At 45.2% G+C, this 25,401-nt stretch overlaps 1 protein-coding gene across 4 annotated transcripts in view; it reads right to left on the bottom strand.

The window, feature by feature from the left end:
- The window catches only part of GRIK1 (glutamate ionotropic receptor kainate type subunit 1), a 1,552,596-nt gene that overhangs the window by 521,809 nt on the left and 1,005,386 nt on the right, over nucleotides 1-25,401 (bottom strand). For all 4 annotated transcript variants that reach the window (XM_069636357.1, XM_069636359.1, XM_069636358.1 and 1 more), the window contains exon 5: nucleotides 11,986-12,039. In XM_069636357.1, coding sequence (XP_069492458.1) covers nucleotides 11,986-12,039 — 54 coding nt within the window. The remainder of the gene's footprint in view (nucleotides 1-11,985; nucleotides 12,040-25,401) is intronic.

Genomic DNA, 25,401 nt, shown 5'->3' with positions numbered 1-25,401 from the left:
ATGTAAGTGCTACTTTTACATCAGCTATATGTATGTCAAATCTAATGCTATAGATATGTAGAGGTGAGGGTTGACGTATCAGCGGGAGATAGTGCTCCTGCGTGTTGACTGGATGAACTGCCTTGTCTCCCTCTTAGTCGCCATTATAGGGTCAGATATTTGGCATTATTCATATTGTTGTTAAGGGTCAGGTAGTGGGCATTCACGCTGGACAACTCCATTACCAACCATGGTCTATCAATGTCAACCAGAGTCGATCTTCCACAATCATGGCTGACCGTAACCAACCATGAATGACCATCAGCAACTGTGGCTGACCATCCCAAATATAAGCAATCATTTTACTCCATCATCACTCATTGAGATCATTGCTAACCATTGCCAGTCATGGCTGACATTAACAACCATTGCCATCCATGGCTGAATATCACCAAACAAGCCCTATCAACTCAACAGTGTCATCCATTTCCAATCATTACCAAACATCTGCAACCCTGAACGATATTCACTTACCATCGCCAATCATGGCTGGACACCCTCAACAATAGCTGACCATCTCAAACATTGGAAATCATTATCAACCATGGCTAACCATTGCTAATGGTCGTCTATGCAACCAGCCATGGATGACAATGGACAACTGTGGTCAACCATAATAAATCCTGGCTGGTCATCATCAAACATGGCTGACCATTGCCATCAATAGGTAACCATCACAAATCCATGGCTGGACATGGTGAACCTTGGACAATGATGGCCAATCATGGTTGGCCATGGCTAACAATGGCAGATCATCACCCACCATAGCCATCCTGCACATTGGCAACCATTGTGAGCCATCACCAAGCATCACTGATCATCGACTACCATTGCCAATCATGGTTGCCCACCCTTAACCATAAACAACCATATTCAGCCACCCCTGACCATCACCACAAAGGCCAAACCAGTCTCTCCACTTGAGATCTAGGAGGAGGCCTACGTTTGTTTTCACAAAGCCAAACATTTTGGCTTTGCCAATGTTTCTTTTTCTTTTTTTTTTAAACGTACAGGGAGAAGACAAATATTTTTTGAGCAGCACGGTGGGCCAGTCTCATGTTGCTGTGCTAATGACTTTATAGATTTATTGATGGCACCATCTACACTCGAGCGGATGTTTGGAAAAGGTCACATTAAGGGATCAGACTGATAATAGCTTAAATGAGATACTACTTATCCTTTCATGCAATAAATTGCTGGGGTGTCTAACTCCAAGATTAACTTGTTGGAAAATTAGAACATTTTAAATTAACATATTTGTGGATTCATTTAATCGATGTTTACTTGTTAACTATACATGATGTTTCATGCTAAACTATGGCCCTCATTATGAGGTTGCCGGTAACCCACCGGTGCTACCGGCAGTTGCTGGCATCCCCATATGACCGTTACCACCACCTGACATCCCGGTTCAACTGGGATATGACAGGCGGCTGCACGGTAAATTCTCATTCCCATTGAGTGCCATAGGATTCCATGGGCATGGAATCTCTGATGCAGTGGCGCGTTTCTAAAGGTACCAGTCCTTCAGTGAAAAACCTCCCGGTAGGGGCCTGAACTCCCGGCAGGTCATGCCTACCCGTAGTTCAGTGCCCCTACCGGCAGACTTGCAGTGACCCGGTCCGGAAAAGGCGGAAAAGGTGCCAGTAACTTATTACCTGCACTTTTATTTCCAGACCGGGTCACTTATAATAAGGCATTGTGTGTACATTTGCACTTAGTTCAGCTAAATGATTTCTTCGCTTATTGGAGCTAGGGCAGCATGCAGAGAATTATCATAGCCCAATTTTGAACCAACAAGTGATCAAACAACTATAAGATTGTCTTCGGCTGTTGAGTAGTAGTTGATGCAGCTGGCACAGTACATTTCAGTTTCAATGATTTGTAGTCAGATTATAATTAATAATGACAATATATTTGCACATTATTGTTTCTTTTTACTCAGCGCCTATTTTTCATAACAGAATTAATATCTAATGTCTTTCTTCACATGCCTTTTTCAGTGCTGTTCTTAGCAGGGATTACATTAATGCTATTCTTGCAAAAAGCAGCACAAGGAACCCAATCCATCGCAGAATGCTGATAAATTCGTTGGTTCTTTCCACGCGCGGTTTGCTGTGCAGCTGGAGCAAACAGTCTGTGTTTTTAACTCTGCAAAGATGGCCCCTTGGAATAGACGTGCAGCGGTGTAGCCCTATTATTCTTTTTCAAATACAAAGCCACTTTCACAAGCAGACGTGAGCAGGCCTGCCTGGATTAGGTTTCCTGAAAGGAGTAGACATCTTGCTTGTACCTAGCTGGAACAGTGCATGCATACAAAAAAAGTAAACATAAACAAGCACATAAATCAATAGAGCAGGATATCTGGAAAAGGTCATATCCGGAATAAACCGGTGCACTTACAACAGTGGAAAACAACATGTCACCATGCAACCATATCTGCTATGATTCCTAATAACTGCAACAAATGGAAAGCAATTGTCAATGACCATTAGCATCTGGTCAATGAGCACTGCTGAAATGATATCCAGGTTAAATGTCTTAGGTTGACAAGCTGATAATCAGTCTACAGAGCATGTGGGACATAGCGCTGCCAAGGTGTTTAATGCGCCTGTCTGTCGTGCGTCACGTGGGATCGACGCGCACAAAACATTTTGCGGGAAACACAACAGTAGGTTACGGAAAGCTGGCGAGCCTTGGAAATAATCACGCTCATAAATATCAGGAACCCCAGGAAAATGTCCAGAAGAAAACACATAAAAATGGAAAAGTGTCACAGTGGAAGAGTGACTGAGTTCAGGGCCAGCAATATCAACCTTATTCCATCAAGCCATGACAGGCATTCACTTGATCTGTTGTAAATGCACAGTTGTCTAGTTTGGTCCACTTCATCCAAAGATGCTTTTTGACCAACACTGGCACCGGTTGCCCGTTTTCTGGCCCTTCCTCTCCATAGTAAGTTATGCTTTTACGTGCACAAGGTTCACAAAAAACAGGTAATCCTGTAGCAGAAACCTTTCTTTGAGTCGAAGCCTTTTTAGCTGCCGAGTTGTTGTGATCCACTATGCTGGAAAAGGTGCTATCAGATTTCGATGGTGCATGATGTCTTGAACGTGGCTGGACTGGCTTTGTGGCGGAGCCAGTTTAGCCATGTCTTCCTGTGGCAAGACATTTATTACTGGGCATCTATGATATAGCAAACATGGTTTTATCACGTGTCAGCCATCTTTTCTTATTGTGGCATGGTATGTTCTTCCATGCCGGTTCCTGGTTTATATTGACAGAGCCAGCTTGGACATGTTTTCTTATAGCATCATTGCTGGCATTATGCACAAAGCAAACATAAGTACGTTCTTATATGAAAATAACGGCATATATAGGTGCAGTCAACATGGACATGTATTGGCACAGTCAGTGTGAACCTTTTCTACCTGCATATATTATGGGGAATGTCATCATGAAAATGCATTGGCAAATGCGTCTATGCATTATTCATGGCTTGCATCTATTGGATTAATCGATGAGTTACCCTACAAAACCAATTGCAAACCGTCTGGCTTTTTAGCCAATTTTTCACAAGAAGTGTACTGTAAAATGTACCATTTTAGCCCATTACTAAAAATATGTTTTCAGGGGTGAACCACCACCGATCTCTCCTTTGTTGGTTTGGGCACCCTTGCTACTCTTGGTCGCTGTTGAATATTTGTGACAAATATTTTCTCCCCTCCAATTAAAAAATTCACCAGCCACCGCTGGGAGCAGTTGGAGGTAAAATAGTGTTCTCCACTTTTACTATAGAGCCCAAACTGTTCCACAGTAAAAGCCTAGTTTTGACGGTCATTGAAGATGGCATGGATCAGAAATAACATGCAGAGACAAGAACTCTGCATGTTTTTTCTTGTCCGTGCCATATTCTTCACAATGTGGCATAGTGGAGTCATGCTGCAATATGCCCACTCCTATAGGATCTGGTATAGTGCAGCACATATTCTTTACAGGTTTCCTCACTACAAGAGGGGAAACTGACTGGCACTCCTCTCGTACCTCATTTTGATGCCGTTGAAGAGATGTGAACTCTATGGATACCCACTGCCTTTTAAACCTGAGGAAATCAGGCAGCATCTATATGGATTTACAGTAATGATGGTCAACATGCATGTACATGACATATGTCTTTATCGCTTATTTCTTGTTTGAGGAACCCATGAACCATCCAAATTCCCATGCCTTTCTACCCTAATCCCCAACTGTAAAATAATCACAATTCCTCAGAACTGAGTACAGATTGTCAGACTGACTTAAAATGAACCATGTAAAACACAAGAGGTGATCGTTGGAAGGTTCAGAATTAATTTAATCTTAACCTCTGGCATTGCTCTAGGCAACCGGGCAGACTATCGTTCTTTGCCTGCCAAGTCATGAAAGACCATGTGCAAATCAGGCTTGTTCCCACCCCAAAAGGGGCAGTCTAGCCTTAACTGCTATGTCACACCCTTCTGCACGAGACCACAAGCATCCCCAGACATGTTTCGGCCTTGTTGGGCCTCATCAGTGAGGAATAACTTGAGTCGCTATGCCCAGCAGGCACAGGACCCATGTCTGGACATCCCCGTCCCACTCAGGGTGACTATAGCAAAACATAAGAGGTGATGGTTTGAAGGTTCCGAATAATTCTTAACCTCTGGTATTGCTCTGGGCAACCCACATGACCGTCATCTTTGCCTGCCAAGTCATTACAGAAGGGGAAAGACCATATGCAAATTAGGCTTAGTCCCACCCCAAAATGGGCAGTCCAGCCCGAACTGCTAGACCACATCCCTTATGCATGTGACCACAAGCATCCCCAAATAAATGTCGGCCTTGTTGGTCCTCATCAATGAGGAGTAGCTTGGGTCTCTAAGCCCAGCAGGCACCGGACCCACATCTGGGCAGACCCATCCACTCGGGGTGACTAAGGCAGAAAACAATAGGTGATGGCTGAATGGTTTAGAATTCATCTTAACCTTTGGTATGTGGGCAACCCTCTAGACCATCGTTCTTCACCTGCCAAACCATCACAGAAGGGGAAAAACCATATGCAAATCAGGCTTTGGTCCCGGCCCAAAAGAGGCAGTTCGGCATGAACTGCTTAGTTTCATCCCTTCTGCATGAGACCACAGGCATCCCCAGTCATGTTTCAGCCTTGTTGGGCCTCATCAGTGAGAGGTATCTTAGAACTCTTGGCCCAGCAGGCAAAAACCCACGTCTGGGCATACTCGTCCCACTGGGGGTGACTGAGGCAAAACACAGGAGGGGATGGCTAGAAGGTTTAAAATTAATCTTAACCTCTGGCATTGCTCAGGGCCACCCTTGAAACCATTGTTCTTCACCTGCCAAGCCATTAGAGAGGGTGAAAGACCATATGCAAATCAGGCTTAGTCCCACCCCAAAAGGAAAAGTCCACCCCCCGAAATGCTAGATCACATCCCTTCTGCACGAGACCACAAGCATCCCCAGACATGTTTTGGATGCTTGTGGTTTCATGCAGAAGGGATGTGACCTAGCAGTTTGGGCTGGACTGCCCCTTTTGGGGTGGGACCACGCCTGATTTGCATATGGTCTTTCCCCTTCAGTAATGGCTTGGCAGGCGAAGAACGATGGTCTGGAGCGTTGCCCAACGCAATGCTTGAGACTAAGATTCACTCTGAACCTTCCAGCCATCACCTCTTTGTTTTTGGTTTGTCACTCCGAGTTGGACGGGTTTGCCCAGACATGGGTCCTGTGCCTGCTGGGCTTAGAAACCCAAGCTACTCCTCACTGATGAGGCCCAACAAGGCTGAAATATGTTTGGGGATGCCTGTGATCTCATGCAGAAGGGATGTGACCTAGCAGTTTGGACTGGACTGCCCCTTTTGGGGGGTGGGTGGGCAATCCTGATTTGCATATGGTATTTCCCCTTCTGAAATGGCTTAGCAGGCGAAGAACGGTGGTCTGGAGCGTTGGCCAGAGCAATCCAAGAGGTTAAGATTCATTCTAAACTTTCTAGCCAGCACCTCTTTGTTTTTGCTGAGAATCACTATATGAATGGTTATTTATAACACGCTTAATACCCAGAGGTTTCGAAGCGTGGAGCCAGGGATCAAATCAGTGTTGCTCTGTGTCGTCTTGCTTCCAAGGCGAGCACATTGCCGCTGAGCTATCCTCCTGAGACTATATTCACATCATAATCCGCAGAGTCCAAGTAAAAAGAGCATCAGTAAGAAGAAAGAGGAGGTTATAAGAGAAAACTTGGAAGAGTTGAATAAACTGAAATATATGTTTAAAGAAAGATATAATACTGAGGAAAAAAGAGAGTGAACTGTATACGAAGGAAAATAACTTTGAGAGGGAATCTAAAGGGGTGGATAACCGTACCTTGGGAAAAGGAGAGAATAAAGCTTTGTAACAAAACCAAAGAGGAAATTCTTAAGCAAATGAAAAACATTGTCAAGGGAGAAATATTAATACAGAGACAAAAGCATTTCATATTGAGAAGAAGCCAAGGCTTAAGGAAGTCTTGAAAGAACTATATGAACTGATCAACAAAGTCACAAGAGACTATTTGAAGTTTAGCTATTGAACAAAGGTTTGTTAAAGACAAGAAGCAGTAGAAGGGAATCATTTTCCTGTCTTCAGATGTTAAAATAGTGGAATGTTTAGTTAGGGTTAGTTTGGACGGTGGACATATTATTTTAAAACATTTCACGGGTGACTGATGAGCACCTTAGATAGTTTTGTTAGGTAGGGAACACCCAAAGAAGTAGGCAATGGTGGACATGATCCATTTCTTTAATACAACATATTTCAAAAGTCAGGCAAAATGCCTGGTCCTTCTTCTGACCCGTCACATCACACAAGTTCTCTACCTGTGCCACTCTGTCCTGTGCCTGTGCAGATGATACCCCCTTCCGAGTCTCCCTCCACTTCAGAGGAGAGAGAGTGGCATGGGAAGCTTTGAGCTCTAGAAACAAAGCCACATGCTTTAAGGCATTTAGAACATCTGGTCAAAACTTGTGAGTGGTCATTGATCAAGGCTTAAGGAAGTCTTGAAAGAACTATATGAACTGATCAACAAAGTCACAAGAGACTATTTGAAGTTTAGCTATTGAACAAAGGTTTGTTAAAGACAAGAAGCAGTAGAAGGGAATCATTTTCCTGTCTTCAGATGTTAAAATAGTGGAATGTTTAGTTAGGGTTAGTTTGGACGGTGGACATATTATTTTAAAACATTTCACGGGTGACTGATGAGCACCTTAGATAGTTTTGTTAGGTAGGGAACACCCAAAGAAGTAGGCAATGGTGGACATGATCCATTTCTTTAATACAACATATTTCAAAAGTCATGCAAAATGCCTGGTCCTTCTTCTGACCCGTCACATCACACACGTTCTCTACCTGTGCCCTCTGTCCTGTGCAGATGATACCCCCTTCCGAGTCTCCCTCCACTTCAGAGGAGAGAGAGTGGCATGGGAAGCTTTGAGCTCTAGAAACAAAGCCACATGCTTTAAGGCATTTAGAACATCTGGTCAAAACTTGTGAGTGGTCATTGATCAAGCAATAATGGCTCCTCCATTGGTACATAAGACCATTTTCTTTATTTGTGAACCCTCATTAGCTAATCAGATTTCTTGAAATGCAGCCAATATCTTCTGGGATAAACTGCATTGCAGACATTCTGACAGTGACATTATTGCCTATGCCAGAAAGGAAAGAACACTTTCTAGCTAACATTCTTCATATATTTAATACAGAAATGCTGAATTAATAGCCATTTCCCAAAAATGAAGCAATTAAAACAAATGTTTGTATTAGAATAATAAATTCAATGTTTTTGTCATTAGCAAAACCATACAATCAGTAGCAAAGCTCTTCAATGTAATTGCTTGATCTGTGGATTGCTTACTACCCGAAGGCACAGCGCAAAGGTAGAGCTTCCTCCTCCTAAGGCTGATACATTGAGTAGCATTAAGTTCCCTAGTAACAACGCCTATTTAAATAGTGCTCAGAAATGGGCGGAAATTGCCTGGAGCACTTTGGAAGAATATGTTATAAATTCAAATGTCTCATTTTAATTATTTGTATTTGGTGTTTAAAGCGCAGACCCAGCTCAAGCGCATCGGATTGCTGTGCGAGGTGTGGGTAGCCAGCATTTACTCTCATTAAATGCTCTCACACAAGTGATGTTTTCATTAAGAATCTGAATAGAAAATTGGTTTCTTTCAAGTGTGTCACTCAACTGTGTTTTTTTAATACAGATTTCCATTAAATTTCAAATAAATTATCTCAATCTAATACATTGGCCCTCATTACGATACTGGCGCTAAACCATGGCGCTATTAGCACCATGGTTGGTGCCGGTATCGAAATGAGTCCTCCAATGTTCAATGGGGAATTACCACCCCATTCCAAGGTTGGCGGGGCCGTAATTCCCCATTGAACATTGGCCCTTCCCCACTCCCATTTTTGCCCCATAGGGCTCAATGGGACTGGGGAAGTCGCTAAGTATGGTACCTCAAATTGCGGTACCGTACTTAGCACCAAGGTCCCTTTGCGGGTCCCTACTTTAACGGCAAGTCTAGACCAGCCGTTCAGGTCAGGTCCCGCAAAGGGACCTCGTAGTAAGGCGCTAATGGGTTAACGGTGCCGCAGCATTTTACGGCGTTGTTAACCCATTAGCGCCAGGGTCGTAATGAGGCCCATTTTGTGCATGAGGTTGTAAAGTCCTTACAGACCTTGGGCCTCATTACGACCCTGGGGCTAACGGATTACTGGTACCGGTAAGTGTACCGGTTCCCACCTTAACGGCTGGTTTTAGCAGCCATTAAGGAATGGACCTGCAAAGGGACCTTGGTGCTACGGTACCTCAATTTGCAGTACCTTAATTACCGCCTTCTCCATTCCCATTATGCCCTATGGGGCAAAAATGGGAATGGTAAGGGCCATGGTGAAATGAAGAAGTACCGCCCCGCCAACCTTGGAATGGGGTGGTACTGCCCCATTTCACCATGGCGGACTCGTTACAATACCGGCAGCAACCATGGTGCTAATAGCGCCATGGTTTAGCGCCGGTGTTGTAATGAGGCCCGTTGATTGTTACCACAATATGGCGTTCGCGTCCGCTCGGGCCTTAACTTGGGGGCAGTTATCCAGTGATAGTGACACCTTCGCTGAATGAAGCTAAGCCTTGCTGCTTGGGGGCATTCAACATGAACATTCAGTGTGTCAACAAAGCACGCTTTTTTACTAGGAAGTTACCGAATTGCAATGTATCCAATGATCATTTGTATGTATCCTTGAGAAGTGCCATGATAATATTGTGAGGTTCAGTGCGTTTCAAGTGGGAAGGGGACAGCCCTCTAACTCACAAGGATTTGTTCAGACCAGTCCACTTTAGTTTTTATAGCGGCATAATCATTAAAGCATAAAAACAATAAAAGCATGACTACCAATAAGTACTTGTGCACTGAATGTTTTTGAAGAACGCTGCGCGTGGAGTAGCAATTCGCAGAGTGCTGGACCTATCTGGCAGTTTGCGTCCACTTTGCAAGCTGAAGCTGCTGCCCTCAGGTGAGCAGGCAATGGTCACTCAGACCAATGCCTGCTTCTGTGTCCGCGGCTTCAGAACGCATTGTGACAGCTGTCTTTTTTTGGGAGAGTTGTCACAATGTTGGTAGTAGGTAGGAGGAGTTCTGCAGTTCTTTTCAGACCCTGATGTTTGTTGTCACTCGTTTGTGCTCGGAGGCACAAAAGCACAACTCCTGTTGTGAATATTAATGAGCTGGTCCATTGACTCCGCCCCCCCATTCATAGACTCTTTGCTCTGCATCTGGGGAACACAATTGTAATTGTTGTAATTGTTTATTCATTTATAGTACGCACCAGGGCTGTGGACATACTGGGCCTCATTACGACACTGGCGTTAAGGGTTTAACGGCGCCGTAAAAGGTGTCGGCGCCGTTAAACCCTTAACGCCTCATTACGAGTTCCCTTTGCGGGACCCGACCTTAACGCCTGCTTTTAGCAGGCGTTAAAGTAGGATGCCGCAAAGGGACCTTGGTGCTAAGTACGGTGCCGCAATTTGCGGTACCATAATTACCGCCTTCCCTATTCCCATTGAGCCCTAAGGGGGAAAAATGGGAATGGGGAAGGGCCAATGGTAAATGGGCAATTACCGCCCCGCCAACCTTGGAATCTGGTGGTAATTCCCCATTTCACCATGGCGGAATCGGTAAGTTACCGGCATTAACCATGGCACTAATAGCGCCACTGGTTAACGCCGGACTCGTAATGACCCTCCAATTTACCTAGAGTTAATAACACCAAACTAATTTACCGCTACCACATTTGACAACAATGCAGTGACAGTAATGGTCCACATGATTCCGAGTTGCATGGACCTGTTAGTTATCCCCCATTATGGAATCCCGTAGACCTCAATGGGCATTGCAAATTTCTGCTTGTGGTAATTGCCACATGTGGCAATTACCACATGCAGTAATGCCTTTGCGTGGGGGAAACTTCCTCCACACAAAAGCAGACAGGAAGAAGAGCTTTGGTAACAAAACTCTAAATTTGGCAAAGTGGTAAAGCATCCGCTATTCTACATTACCAGATGTTTTATCACTACCACCAAAGCTATAATCAGGTCCTTAGGCCGTTACCGGCCATGTCAGCCCCCCACTGCAGGAGTGGAAGCTAGTCACTTGGCTCACTCGAACCTGCCTCAGCTTGGGCTTGAAGGCCGTTACCAGCTATGTCAGTGGAAGCTAGTCACTTGGCTCACTCGAGCCTGCCTTAGCTTGGGCTTGCAGGCCATTACTGGCAATGTCAGCCCCCCACTGCGGAAGTGAATGCTAGACACTTGGCTCACTCCGGCCTGCCTTAGCTTGGTCTGGCAGGCCGTTACCAGCTATGTCAGTCCCCCACCGTGGGAGTGAGAACTAGTCATTTGGCTCACTCGGGCCTGCCTTAGCTCGGTCTGGCAGGCCGTTACCAGCTATGTCAGTCCCTCACCGTGGGAGTGAGAACTAGTCACTTGGCTCACTCCGGCCTGCCTTAGCTTGGTCTGGCAGGCCGTTACCAGCTATGTCAGTCCCCCACCGTGGGAGTGAGAGCTAGTCATTTGGCTCACTCGGGCCTGCCTTAGCTCGGTCTGGCAGGCCGTTACCAGCTATTTCAGTCCCTCACCGCAGGAGTGAAAGCTAGTCACTTGGCTCACTCGGGCCTGCCTTAGCTCGGTCTGGCAGGCCGTTACCAGGTATGTCAGTTCCTCACCGCGCGAGTGAAAGCTAGTCACTTGGCTCACTCGGGCCTGCCTTAGCTCGGTCTGGCAGGCCGTTACCAGGTATGTCAGTCCCTCACCACGGGAGTGAAAGCTAGTCACTTGGCTCACTCGGGCCTGCCTTAGCTCGGTCTGGCAGGCCGTTACCAGCTATGTCAGTCCCCCACCGCGGGAGTGAAAGCTAGTCACTTGGCTCACTCGGGCCTGCCTTAGCTCGGTCTGGCAGGCCGTTACCAGGTATGTCAGTCCCTCACCACGGGAGTGAAAGCTAGTCACTTGGCTCACTCGGGCCTGCCTTAGCTCGGTCTGGCAGGCCGTTACCAGGTATGTCAGTTCCTCACCGCGGGAGTGAAAGCTAGTCACTTGGCTCACTCGGGCCTGCCTTAGGTCGGGTTGGCAGGCCGTTACCAGCTATGTCCGCCCTCCTAGGTGGGCAAGAAAGCCACAGTCATTCACTTAGCTTGGGCCTGCCTTAGGTCGGGCTGGCAGGCCCTTACCCTCCATGTCTGCCTTCCTGAGCGGGCATGACTGCCACAGCCACTCGCTCAGCTAGCCTGTCATCCCACATATAGTTTAAGGGAACATCCGCTTTACCCTATTTGAAAATACATTCAACATGCTTTATTAAAACGGTTTGTTTGCCTTACCATGGTTGTAAAAAAGTAGTGGTAGTACTCTGTCATCATTCCCATGGATAGGATCTGTGAAAAGAGAAAAAAGAGCATGATGTATGAGCACTGTGCAATCGCATCCTTAAAATGTACAACTAGTTCCTGTGTAAACTCATGTTCAATGTTTAAAGTGTTTTCTACATTCCCAAGACATGGCAAAGTAAAACTAAAGAAACCAATAACTCCTTTTCTTTATGCATGTTAATTACGTCACACACGATAACTGTTGTACATAGCTATTAAATAGGCCAAGATATAGGTCTGACTCATCATATTGATCAGTATGTATAGTTTAGACGTGCATATTTCAATTGACACTTATTTAAAACAAAATAAGATAGAGATTCAGCAAACTAAACAATATGGTAGTTATATGTGATTTATATTGTGCACCGCTGTCATGATCATGGTCTCCAGGTGCTGACGGATCTGAAAAGGAAGGAGGGCTGGGAGGGCTCCAGTCCATGAACCCCATGAATGTGCCTTGAAGGATAACATTGGTACCACTATCAGCCAACGCCTTACACCCATTTCTGGAGGGAGTTCTCTCTATTTGTTGTGGGAGTGCAAATTCCAGAATGCCATGCGGCGGTGAATGAACAGTAGTCACCAGGAACGCTAAAGCCCATGCGACTCCATGGACAATCAGCATCTGGAAAATGGGACACAGACACTACTTACTGTGACAAAGGCAGAAGAGAACAACAAATAAACATTAACTGGAAAGGAATGCAGGGGCCCCACAGGGGCATGCACACAAAGAGGGGGAGAGCTTAAGAGGGCGTTATGAAATGAAACCTTGGGTTGGCCCACCCTCGGACACAAGTGCAGCATTCATTTGGTCCGTAGTGTCAGGTGAGTCTCAAAGCCAATAATGGGGGAGAAATCAAGAAAATAGGAAAGGTCACGGGTATGAAGTAACCACACAGACAAATCAGAGTGAAAGGTGGTCAGATGAGGTCAGTAGGTGGTCTGGAAATAGAGTGCTAAGGAGTCTGTGGCGGTGCAGGATGCGACAGCAGAGACGGTATTGAATGTGAGAGTGTGGCACCAAGCTGAAAGAGTGAAGCTGTTAATGAAAGGGAGAGGGAGAAGGAGAGGGAGAGAAACACTGATAGGTTATCAGGCTGCAATCTTAACATTGTGCGCACATTTAACTCCAAGGTATGTGAGCTCATTACCAGATCATTATAGGGCCCAACCCTCAAAAGCCCCATCAAAGCACATTTTCAAGATCAGGAAAGCCTCGAACTCACCGCAATTAATGCTACTGCTAAAACAATATGGAATATTCCCTATTCAAATTCAGCACTGGATCCCTGGAATTAAGATGAGCTTGTAACATGATGATCAAGTCACCCACATATGGCACCATCTAAAGACCTCCTTGGCCTGAAACCATAAAGGGGAATAGCAATGACTGATGCCTAGACAAGTTCTTCCTCCTTTCTCTGGTTTGGTTGTTTTATCCCGCGTTATTGTGCTGTGGAAAAACAGGTTTTAGGAGATGTGGAAGCAAAAATGAGTGGGCACCACTGGAGCATAAATCTTCTTGGTAGCCTTAAAAGTCTCTGATAAATGAGTCTTTTTAGAAATGTGGTTTTATGTACAGGAGCTGGCTGTAAAAGGTTTGGAGACACCCAAGCCCAAAATAACAGTAGAAGCAAAAGACTAGGTAAAATACCCAGTCATACAGCCGCTCTCTGGAATCCCAATCCGCGTTTTACGTTAGTTGCAATTTTCTGTGAGCAATCAGTATGAACATTAAAGATGATTCATGAAAAACTCAAAAATTATTGTTGTTTTTCAACGATGATTTTATCTGTCAAACCAAAGTTCCTTTTAGAAAAATAACAAGTAGTCACTAATAGTGTTTTAGTGAGGAAGAATTTGCCACAAGTCACTCCATCAATAGACTTATATTGTGCCAATGCATTTCGGAATAAAACAATTCCTTCATCAGGGCAAGTCTGAAGTAGGTAAATGTAAAGTGGCAAATTGAAAGCGTCAAAGACGAATCGCTACACCGGGTTCAGCGAGCAGTAGCGTTTACAGTAAACAGAGTGGAGCAGTTCCCTCTGTGTATGCCAGTAGCAGACTGTCCTCGCTGCATCCTTAGGAGATGTGGAGCCTGTCACCTCTCAGGAGAAGTCAGATGTGGCTGTGTGTCTGAAGGAGAAGTAGGGGATAGAGTGAGGGGAGCATTGGTGGCAGGGTGCTGTTTTACGCACAAACCCAGCCTGTGGTAAGCCACTCCGAGTCACACTTGTGACCAGGAGAGTGGAACTTGGAGCAGAGGTGAAAGGCTTCTGGATCCCCTAAAGGGAGGAACAATTGATGGAGTAGCTGTTCTAGAGACTAAAGCAGAACAACCATTGAAAATGAAGAGCAGGGTCTGCTACCGAGATCCATAACAGTGGCCAATATGAATAAGGGCATACCAAATTTCAGCTTCGGGTAAGTATTTGGCCGAATTCCGGCTGTAAAAAAGTTATTTGGCTACAGCTGAATATTTTCTTGCTATTTCGCTCTTGCAGAATAATTTATCTTCTCATCCGAATGCAATCTTGCGACTCATGCAAAGATAGAGTACAGATTAAAGAAGCGTGGACTTAGACATTAACAGTATTCTTTATTAGTATGCTGGTCCTTTTTGCAAAGACTTGCATAATAGCCTGGCAATTAAGGGGTTAAATAACAAACTCGGGTGCACATGTTTGTGCATAAGTGAGAAGGAGTGGTGGGCATTGTTATACGTCAGGATCTCCCTGTGAGTGAGTGAAGATCCGCAGCATAATGGAAGGCCCCACGGCCCGGCGAGAACAAAAGGACATGTCAGTCCGACTTTGTGGTTAGCCAGGACTTAAAGGAAATTCCCACCCCCGGCTCTTTATTCTCACAGCACGTCCCGCTGTATGCGGTGACGGGGCACATACATCACATTCCTCTTTTTCTTTAAGATACATCAAAAATTCAACTCTCATAGTCCGTAACTTTACTAACTTCCATTCTCATTAACACACACTGACTCTCAGCACACCCGGGGACCTCAGGGCCACCCTCAGGTTGTATCGGCTGTGTCGCTGGAGCGGTCTGTTGCCTGCGCCCTCCTTGTCTTTGTTGTCAGCACATTGCCCATCTCTGCTTGGTCCACGGGCTTGGGGCCAGGTCCGCCTCTTCCGGTAGGTGTCATATCATGGTGGTTTTTTCATCTTCATTCTACGCTTGTGGCTGACCCTCGCCTTCCTTTCATATGGTGCCGGGGACCCGCTTGAACCAAGACGCATTGCTTGTAATTGTCTCATGTCTTCTGGTGGCTGTTATCATTGTCCCTTTTCACCTGCCAGGGGGTGAGGTCATATTTGATAGCTTTGACTTCGAAGCATTTCTGAATCCCAGCACCTGATCCCCCACTGGGTGCCGAGATTCTCTTGCTCGTCATTTGACACTCATATGTATATTGGCTGGCACTCGTTTGGAGTGAGTATGTTCCTTGTTCAGATTATTCACCCGTCTGCTGCAGTGTGATGCAGTATTGATGAGTTCCATACATTAGATCTGCCAGGGGTGTGTCTGTGGAGCTGTGCAGTGTCACCCGTTAGTTCGGCAGGAACCGGTACAGGTCTACTTTCCATGGGCTGTTCTGGGCCTTTGCTGTGCTAAGTAACGTGTTTATTATCCTCATAAATCATTCAGCATCACCATTAGCTTGTGGCCATGTTGGGGTGATGTGATGGTGGCTGATATGCAAGTCATCTAATTACTTAGTCAATTCCTTCCCTTGAAAAGGGGACTCATTGTCACTCTTGATGTACTTGGGTAATCCATGTGTGGCAAATATCTTTTCCCATGCCAGAATCACTGCCTCTGTTGATTGTATGATCTCCACCTCTGGGCAGCGTGAGTAATTGTCTATGATGACTAAAAGGTATGTTCCTTTCTGCACTGAGCAGAAATCGACACTGATAGCCTCCCAATGTGCCATGCCTCTCGCAGCGGATTGTATTGGTTCAGGCCTCGGTGGTGTGCGCTGGCCACTTGACATGGGTGGGATGACAAAATCACGCCCTCGAATCACACCCTGTGTCATATCCGGACCTTGGTTCTGACCATCCCATGGTGTCCTTCATGTGCCAGGGTGAAGATCCGGTTTTGTAAGCTGGTAGGAATGTAGATGCTTGTGCCTCTCAGTATCAACCCGTCACTTGTGATAGACCAGGAATACCCCTGTCAGAAAGTCTCTTGCGGCCACCGTGCAATTGTGGATGTTGCGGAGGAATGACTACCACTAGCCTGCCAGTATTGCATTTTTCACTATGTCGCAGCATGGGTCAGAGTGGGCTACTTCCAGGAGGTCTGTGATGCTGATGGCTCTGGGCTCCATGGTACTCACAATCTGGCAGATGTTCTCTTTTGTCTCTTTGGACTCCTTGACTTCCACTGTTGTTGCTGCTCGCAGGTGCCTGCACAAGAAATCTGTAAGGATGTATGCTCCTACTTGGTACAGTAGGTCAAAGCCATATTGCTGGAGGTGCAGTAGCCATTTCTCGATCCTAGTTGGAGGATGTGGGGAAAATCCAGTGAATATTGGTAAAAATGGCTTGTGATCGGTGTATGCCTTGAACTTCCGACTGTAGATGTAGAAGTGGAAATGTCTGCAACCCCACAGGACTGCAATGGCCTCCGTCTCTATGTGCGCATAGCATTGCGCTGTGTGCGACAAGGGCGAGTGAGGCGTATGCAATTGGTTTTATTTCTCCAGTGTGTGATGGTTGTATCAGGATTGTTCCCAACCTGACGGGGCTTGCGTCCACATAGATTTCTCTCTGTAGGGTGGTGTCATACTAAGCCATAGTTGTATCTGGAGACATTGAGTCTTTGATCTGTTTGAAGGCATCTTGGCAACGAGTGCTCCAGTCCCGTTTGGTGAAGGATTTGGTCAGCTTCTTCAGGGGGTGTGATCTGGTAGCCAGGCTGGGTATGAACCTACCACAATATGTGGCCATGCCTAGCAAACTGTGCAGCTCTTTAGGAGTAGTGGGTGGCGTTGCTCCTTTGATGTCTGCGACTTTGAGGGGGTTAGCCAACACTCCTTTGTTATTGAAAACATAGCCAAAAAACATAATTCCTCTTTCAGGAACTCACATTTTTCCTTATGAATTGTGAGCCCAGAATTCTCTAACCTGTCGAGGACCAATTCCAATCTGCGTGGGTGTTCTTCTCAGATTTTGGCATATACAAGAGTGTCGTCACTGACATTGTGTACCCGTGGCATCCCCTGGATGACTGCTAGGATTGCCTGCTGGAATACATCTGCTGCAGAAGATATCCGAAACTCAGTCTTTTGTATCATCTTAGACCAAGGTGTGTTGAGAACGTCATAATGTCCCATGACTCTCAGTGCAATTTCAACTGGTGATACCCGGCATTGAGGTCTAGTTTGGAGAAGAATCGGGATCCAGTGAGGTCCATCACGATCTTGTCCAGGGTCAGGCTAATGTGTTGTTCCCTGAATATATCAGCATTTGGAAGGCGCATGTTGATGCAGACACGTACCTTCCCTGGTTGCTTCGGTTTCTTGGTGACGACCATAGGGGAGACCCATGGTGTGGGGCCTGATACTATCGCTATTAAATTTGCTTTCTCAAGCTCATTCAACTTTTTTCCAACCAGGTCTTCATGTGGAACGGCGTCCTCCTGTGTCGCACTGCTCTGGGCTGCACTGTTGTGTCAATGGTTAGCTTGACTAGACTTCTTTCAGGCGTCCTATGCCCTGCAGTAGGACGGGGTGCTTTGCTAACAGTTCATGGATGCCATTGGAGTCTGTAACATCACAGATACATTTTATCAGCCCCAGACCTTCTGCAGACTCCCAGCTGAGTAGGCATAGGCATAGAATGCTCACGTCAACAACATATACCTTGTCTCCTCTGCTGAGCATCACCTAGAACTGTCCCACCGCCGGTCGTGGGGTCTTGCAACCGTAAGCGTATAAAAGGGTGTGTGTTCTTCAGTTCTGGCTGAGGTCGCATCTGCTTGAACATAACCACCGACATGACATTTACAGAGACTTCTGTGTCAACCGTCATCACTGTTTCTTGTCCTTGCACGTTTAAGATACATATGGGCTTCGGTGTCCTGTCAATTGGTCGACTGCAATTTGGTCGACTGCAATTTGGTCGACACCATTTGGTCGAATGCCAAATGGTCGAATTTTTTTTTAATGGACCCCCCCAAAAAAAAAAAAAAAAAAAACGGGTAAAAAAAAAAAAAAAAAATTCGACCATTTGGCATTCGACCAAATGGTGTCGACCAATTGTCCTGTCGACCAAATGTTTTCGACCAATTGACTGGTAACCATGGGCTTCCTCTTCCTCTTCTTCTTCTTCTTCTTCTTCTTCTTCTTCTTCTCCTTCTTCTTCTTCTTCTTCTTCTTCTTCTTCTTCTTCTTCTTCTTCTTCTTCTTCAATGTCTTGTCCCCTTGTTCTAGGGCTGAAATTAGGTGAATCTTTCCTTTCCTCTTTGTGCGTTCCATTTCAACTGCTGCCACTACTGCTGCCACTACTCTGTCATGCTCCTCTCCAGACCCATTGGTGGAGGAGTTGTCCCCCATCACAACAAGGCGAGTATTCACTTGTTTCTTCTTCTTGGTGTATGTTCTAGGAGCTTGGGCCCGATTTCAAGGGGGTGGACCCGATGACCGTACACTCGTGCTTAATGATCTGGGCAGGCGCATGTGCTGAATGTTGTTCTCTGGGCTGGGCAGTTTCTCTTCTCATGGCGTGAATCCCCACACCATCCACATTTGTTCAACCAACGCATCCTTGGCTGCCATCTGAGCGCTGTGTGAGATTTGCAGTTCTCCTCCCTGGTTATTGAGCGATTTGTCACCTGTGCCACCATGGTCACCAGGTTCAATTGTAGCTTCTGCAGGGTGGTGCCCATTTGGGCTGCCCTGGCATGTCATTGTTCCCTCTGGCGTCCATATTCGAGTATCCTTGCTAGGGAGGTGCCTTTCTGACTAAGGACTATCCGTCGCAACTTCTCAGATTGCATACCATTAATTATTTGGTGCCTGATTTCTTTCTCAACGTCATTGAAATCACAGTTTAGGGCCAGCTGCTGGAGCCTGGTGTGATACACATCAAGGGTTTCATCATCGGTCTGGATTGTAGTACAGAAGTTGAAAGTCTTTTAGTCAGGGTTCAGGTATGGCATGCAATGTGCTGTGAGGGTGTCCTTCACTGACACATGTGCATCTGTGCCATCCCGCATGAAAATATGCAATGCATCATTTAGTAGCAGGTAAGACCTCATTTTTCTTGGAGTTGTGATGTCTTTGCAGTCAATTTCCATCTCAAATCTTTGTATCCAGATTGTGCACCCGTGCTCCACCGATTGGGTGAAAGGGGCCCAGCGCTGCAGTGCTGGTGCCATGTCCACATGCTGTCCAGGGTTAGATGAGTGATGCCACCATTCTTGATGGGGTGCATGGCCTGGGCATGGATGTACCCCCTGTCATGCCCATCTTTGTGCAGTGTAGCCCTCTAGTGCAAGTTGGGGTGGTCCCTCTCACCTGGATATCTGTTTCCTGCAGTGAATACTGGGTATGTGACCCCACTTTTCGTGCTTGGTGCCCTCTGGTGTATTGATGTGAGTTTTTGTGCTTCTATCTTGTGTTTCAGGTCTGGAGGTGGTTGTGCTTCAGACTGCTGTGTGAGGCAATATCTATTTACATTTTCGGGCATCAAGGGAAAGTTATCAACTGAGCGCAGTTCGCATCGCACCTTCGTCACCAGTGTTATATCGTTAGAAGCTCCCCGTGAGTTAGGGGAGCTCTGCAGCATAATGGAAGGCACCGTGGCCTTGCAAGAACAAAAGGACATCTCAGGCCGCCTTTTTGGTTAGCACAGGACTTACAGGAAGTTCCCACTTCCGACTCTTTCGCCCCGGCTCTTTATTCTCGCGCCACATCCGCTGTACGGGGTGACGTGGCACATACATAACAGGCATTAGTGCCAGTTGAGCATGGTTTGCTCCAATGGGAAATGCCTATGGAGAAACTGTACGAATTCACAACCGATAGTAGAGAGCAGTAGAGGTGAGGCAGTCATTTATATGTTGGGGAGAGTGCTATGCCCCCACCAAAGGGGTCTCTTTGAGGCAATTCAGGTTGAGAAAATTCTCCACTTCTTCTCTGAGCAAGTCTGCCAGCCGGAGTATGAGATCGCTGTTTGCATGGGTCATAGTCAGAGAGACATGCGCTATTCGTGAAATTTGTAGGAAGGAAGGATATTTGATAATCAGAAGACTTCCCAACAGGTGTGCTGCCTCTTCTAGCTCAATAGGGCTGGGGCTGAGTCAGTTGCATGTCAGGCACTGCAAGATTTCCCAAACATCTTGGTCCATTGGATGAACATACTTTTTGGTGTAATCTCTCTAATAACATTACAGGCCAGCCCACCCTAACAGGAAAGGTGTTGGATGAGAGCACTTTTCTGTGTGCACCGGGAGAAAAAAGGAGCACTCTAGGCTCTGTTGTTGTGCAGCATTGGGTTGTAGAGTGACAGAAAAAGCCATGGAGCCGTTCATCCTCTAGTGTGGTGGGAAGGACTTGGGTAAGTGGAGACTTTGAAGGATTTATTCCTTCGACGATTTGGTCAGATTCCGTCTCCATCTCAGGTTTTCTTATGTGTAACTAACCGTTCTGCAATCCTATCTACATAGAAGGATCATCTCTCTCGTTTTGGCATAGCCGGTAATGCAGTTCAGTGGGTTGAGAGCTTACTGCTGCGATCTGTGTGAGGTGTGCATGTCACAGGCTCGAATCACCAACTCATCCTTCCGAGGTTGATAAATTAGTACCAACTTCAGTTGGCTGATAATTGCATATCAATATGTTCTATGTACAGCGCTTTGGTGAGAGCGATATATAAATAACAGAGCATTATCACTATGTTGGGTAGGGTAGTTGAGGGATTGAGCCCAGGCACCTAAAATGTCCCCTCAACTTCTGTTCTGCATGAGCGGCCAAAAACACTTATATATTCATATATGAGCTAAAAAGAAGATTCAAACCTCTCTTTCCATTTAAGCTGCCTTGCATCTGCCAAGAGATTGCAGTATGTGCAATTCGTAATGGCATTTGCAAATCCCAATATCCATGATATTAATTGCAACCTAGCACTTCCACATATGTGATGCATGCCACGGTGAGTAGCACATATTTGTCTATACAAAATCCTTCCATACACCTTGTCTCACCTTTTTTGTTAATCTGTTCTATTCTGGCTTGCATGTCTTTAATAACGTTGACATTTTAATCAAACTGGAGAAATTAAACAAGGAGTACATTTAAAAGTGTGTTTTCAGTGTCTAAAACAAGGATTGTTAAATAAAACAACTATTCGGCTGAAGACTTAAGAAACTATTCATTATACGGCCGAATATTAAATATTCTCTTCAGTACACCTGTAATTCCAACAATACAGGAGCGTGGAGATAGACACAACGTATGGAGGTCAGTGGTGCCACGTTATGAAGGGGACTGTGGAGTATCTTTAAATCAGGTGCAGTGTAATTGGGATTTGCTGTTTCCAGAGTCCAAACGCTAAGGATTATTTCTCTTTATGTGTTGTGAGTGTAAACACAAGAAACTACTGTAATAAAGTGCACCTGATTGGACAGAGATTGAACTGGTAGAGCAGTATTTTGGAAGTGTTGGCTTCACTGTGGAACTTTGAGTGGAAATGTCTGCTACCTCTCTACAAGTAGGGATCTGAAATACAGTGTCACCTGAAGAACTTGCAAATGACAGCACCGAGCGGGGCTCTTAACGAGCGAAGTTCGCTGGTAAACCTCTTGGAGAAACACATTTCAGGAGTTTGCATACTTACCCCAATGCTTACTGGTAAAACAGACCTGGGATCGAGTGACGGTAAAATGGAGACTGGAGGGATATGCGATTTTATTTGTAACATGCTCATACACAAGTGTTTCAGAGCGCAACAAAGCAAGGGAGTGGAACAAGGGAGGACAAAACAACAATCGTACTAGGCCCAGTGACGTTGAGAAAGTGCAAATGCAGGGGAGAGTGAAGGGGGAAAGTGCATGGGAGAGGGGAGAAATGGAAAGTGCTGAGCACAGGATAAAATAACACAAAATGTAGTGCAGCCAGCAAGGTGGCAAGTGCAGGTTTTGAGTGCAGACAGGGGAGTCTGGTAAGTGCAGGTAAGTGGACTGTAGGGTAACAGAAACAGACCCAAGTGCAATGGTTGCCAGGGGCAGTGCGGGTGAGCGGGTGGACATGGACCTGTGCCAGAAATCAGTGGGTAACCAGGTGCACTGTGCCAAAGCAGAACAGATCAGCCGGGGAGAGGGAGAGCGAAGGCAGAAGCAAAGAGGAAGGTCTTGAGGTGCTTCCGGAACCGGAGATGTTTCTCCTCAGGTTTCAGAGTGGCAGGGTTTCAGAGTGCTGTGGGATGTTCTAACCCACTAGTCTATGCCCTGCAACATCATTGTGTGCTGTTTTCATCAAAAACAACAGGATGGCCGCCAAAAGATCTATGCGCCAAAAATCTTTGAAAAGTGCGCAGGGAAACCTGAAAAATAGGCCACCAATCTATTTTGCCTATGTCAGTGGTAACACAGGAGACCACTGCCAAAAGCCATTGTGCTGCCCACAGAGTAAACTGAAACTACTTGAAAAAGCAGTGCTGTATTGCAAGGGAAACCCAGAACTGCTTTAAAAATCTGTTTTTCCTTGGCTGTGCAAGGTGCAAAATCATGGTTCCCAAACATCACAAAAGATCCAACATCCTTGTTGGGTGTTAAACATCACTTTATTTAAAGAATTCACTTAAACACAATGTCAGCAGAAGCACAATTCATCATAAGAAAATTCACATTCAAAGGTGCTTTCATGGGAAAAATATGTCAGAAATGGGTGCAGTACCGCTGCTCGCCTGTGTCAGAAGCTGGCATTTACTTAACCTGTCAGTTTAAACGTGTACATTAAAATCAAAGTGTGGAAAAGAAGAGACTTCCCATCAAAAGCAATGTAGGTTGATACAATTCAATCTCTGTGTTTTAAAAAGGCTGGAATTAAGAGATGTGTGGATATATTTATTAAAAATGTAAATTGTATGTTAGAAAAAGACTATTTTAAACAGTGTTTTAAAAGTGAGTTAAAGCCAGCCACACTGGGCTTCAAAGACATTCCACAGCTTCTCCCAAACAAAGGAATCTTCCCCCCTGCTCTCTGCTGAGGAACTGGCAGGGAGTTGTGAAAGGAGGTGGGAGGAGGACTTTGGCCTGTTGCTCTGACAGGAGACAAAAGACTCCCTTGACTGAAAGGAAATGCAAATGTGTGCGTCAACAGAAACCAGCTGCTGGCAGGAAGAGGCTCAGGTTGCTCTTGGCTCAGCCAAACCGTGGAGGCGGGGCTAGACTGAAATGTGTATTTGGAACTGGAGAAAATATAGTTTGGAGAAAAAGACTCATAGAAAACTGTACCAAACTGGTGAGAATCGGGAATGTGTAGGTTGTTAAAATGAAAATGTGGCTCACAAGTTGAAACTACTCTGGAATCTGTGTGATATCCAGAGACTGAACCACTGAAATGTTGATTTTCCACCAATTGTGATAATGCTAGGAATATGAAAATTTACAGGATTATGCCCAGATGTTATGCACATGTATGTGGAAAATGTGTACAGATCTGACAGTGGGTAACCAACCAAAAGTGCAAAAAGCTGTCAATTGTGAACCAAAACTCTTAAGAAGATGGGTATTGGACAGATACGTGCTTTATTGAATTGGGAATGTAAATATGTATTATTAGCAAGTTGGTGATATTGTAAATATGCTTTATATGAAAAATATATTTTCTGTGTAGAAACAAAGGGGAGGTTTTCCCTGGACCATAAACACAGCGTCATCATGACACATCATGACACTCTAGTTTCCTTCTCAAATCAGGAGAGAGGGACTACTTTGACTAATCAGTTTCCTAGAGGGTGGGCTTAGTATAATCAGCCTATCCACCCCCTTCGGAAATACATAAATAGGGGCTGTTGAGGACCTAGAGACACACACATTCACCCATCAACTGATTTACTGGCGAAGCGTTCTGCAGGAAGAACCCAGATCCAGACTCCAGAACCCTGAAAGCAGAAGGCCCAATTCCCAAAGCTGAACCCTTCTCAGCTGGCCTTTAAAATCTTGCAACCTGATTTTAACCCCAAACTTCCAAGGGGCACAACAAATTGAGCAGCCGGGCTGTGCTGTTTTTCTGCTTCTTGCCAAGAACTCTTGTTAGAACCCATACATCCAAACAACCAGTAGAGCAGAGCTGTAACCCAGAACCAACCTGTCAGATCCAGTCCAAAACCCTTTGACCAGATCCTGACGGGCCTATTCCAAAACCATAGTTGTGAGCATTTAGCATAGAATTGTCCATAGCCAATCTCTTATCATTCAGCAGTCCTATCCAACCCATTCTATCATATCCAGAACTGCATTGTAGAATCTCTTTTGTCTGTCCTGAATCTTTCTCTCATCCATATAGTCCTGTGATAACTGTAGAGATAAATCATCTGTGCGCTAATATATATTTACTGAAGAAAGGCAAGTGTTGCAGCGGGCAAAGATCAGACAGAGGCGCCTCTGGACTGGAGGCTGTACCGTTTTTATCTCGCATATTCATAGCCCCTTAGTGTAAAGCCAATCCTTGTTTGTAATCTTCAAAAACACGTCTTTCATTTGAAATCTTGACTCTTTTTGAGAAAAATTGACCTTTACTAAAACCTTCATAACTTCTGAACCGTACATGCAAGGAACAAAATTTAAGTGTCATATTGAAGCTAACATCCTCAGCTTTCCAACGCTTAACGTGCACAGGAAAGTTTACCGCAATTCTGCATTTGGCTAAATTTCATCCCATGTAAAACAGCTATTCTTTGCTTTCAACCTCTGAATTCAGTTTCCAACCTGTTAGTTATCCAACCATCATTGCTAGTGTCTACCTGGAACTATCCAAAGCAGCTCCCACTAGTTCCGAATCCAATTTAGAGAATTAAGTCAATTTTAGGATTTTTCCCATTCATTACAAGCCACATTCAAAAGCATTCAACCTGTTTTAAAATCATTCCCGTTTTTCTCTAAGCTTGCTGGGTGGGAATTGGGATTCAAAATGCATTTGTAGAGTGTTTATTCCTGAAACCTGTTTTCTATCCTTCCATCTCTTTATTGCATATTAGGGGGGGATTGAGTAGGGGAAAAGAGTGATTACATTGCATTTGATTGAATTCACATCACGTTTTATTTCTGTGCTGCATTAATTTCCTATCATTGCATTTCATTGAACCCACACAAAGTTTATTTTATGCTACA

This window comes from Ambystoma mexicanum, chromosome 7p, assembly GCF_040938575.1.
Source record: "Ambystoma mexicanum isolate Mex_15411 chromosome 7p, UKY_AmexF1_1, whole genome shotgun sequence".
In the NCBI taxonomy this organism is placed as follows: Eukaryota; Metazoa; Chordata; class Amphibia; order Caudata; family Ambystomatidae; genus Ambystoma; species Ambystoma mexicanum.
Note: the sequence above shows the minus strand (reverse complement) of the source record. Positions and strands in the feature narration are given on the sequence as shown.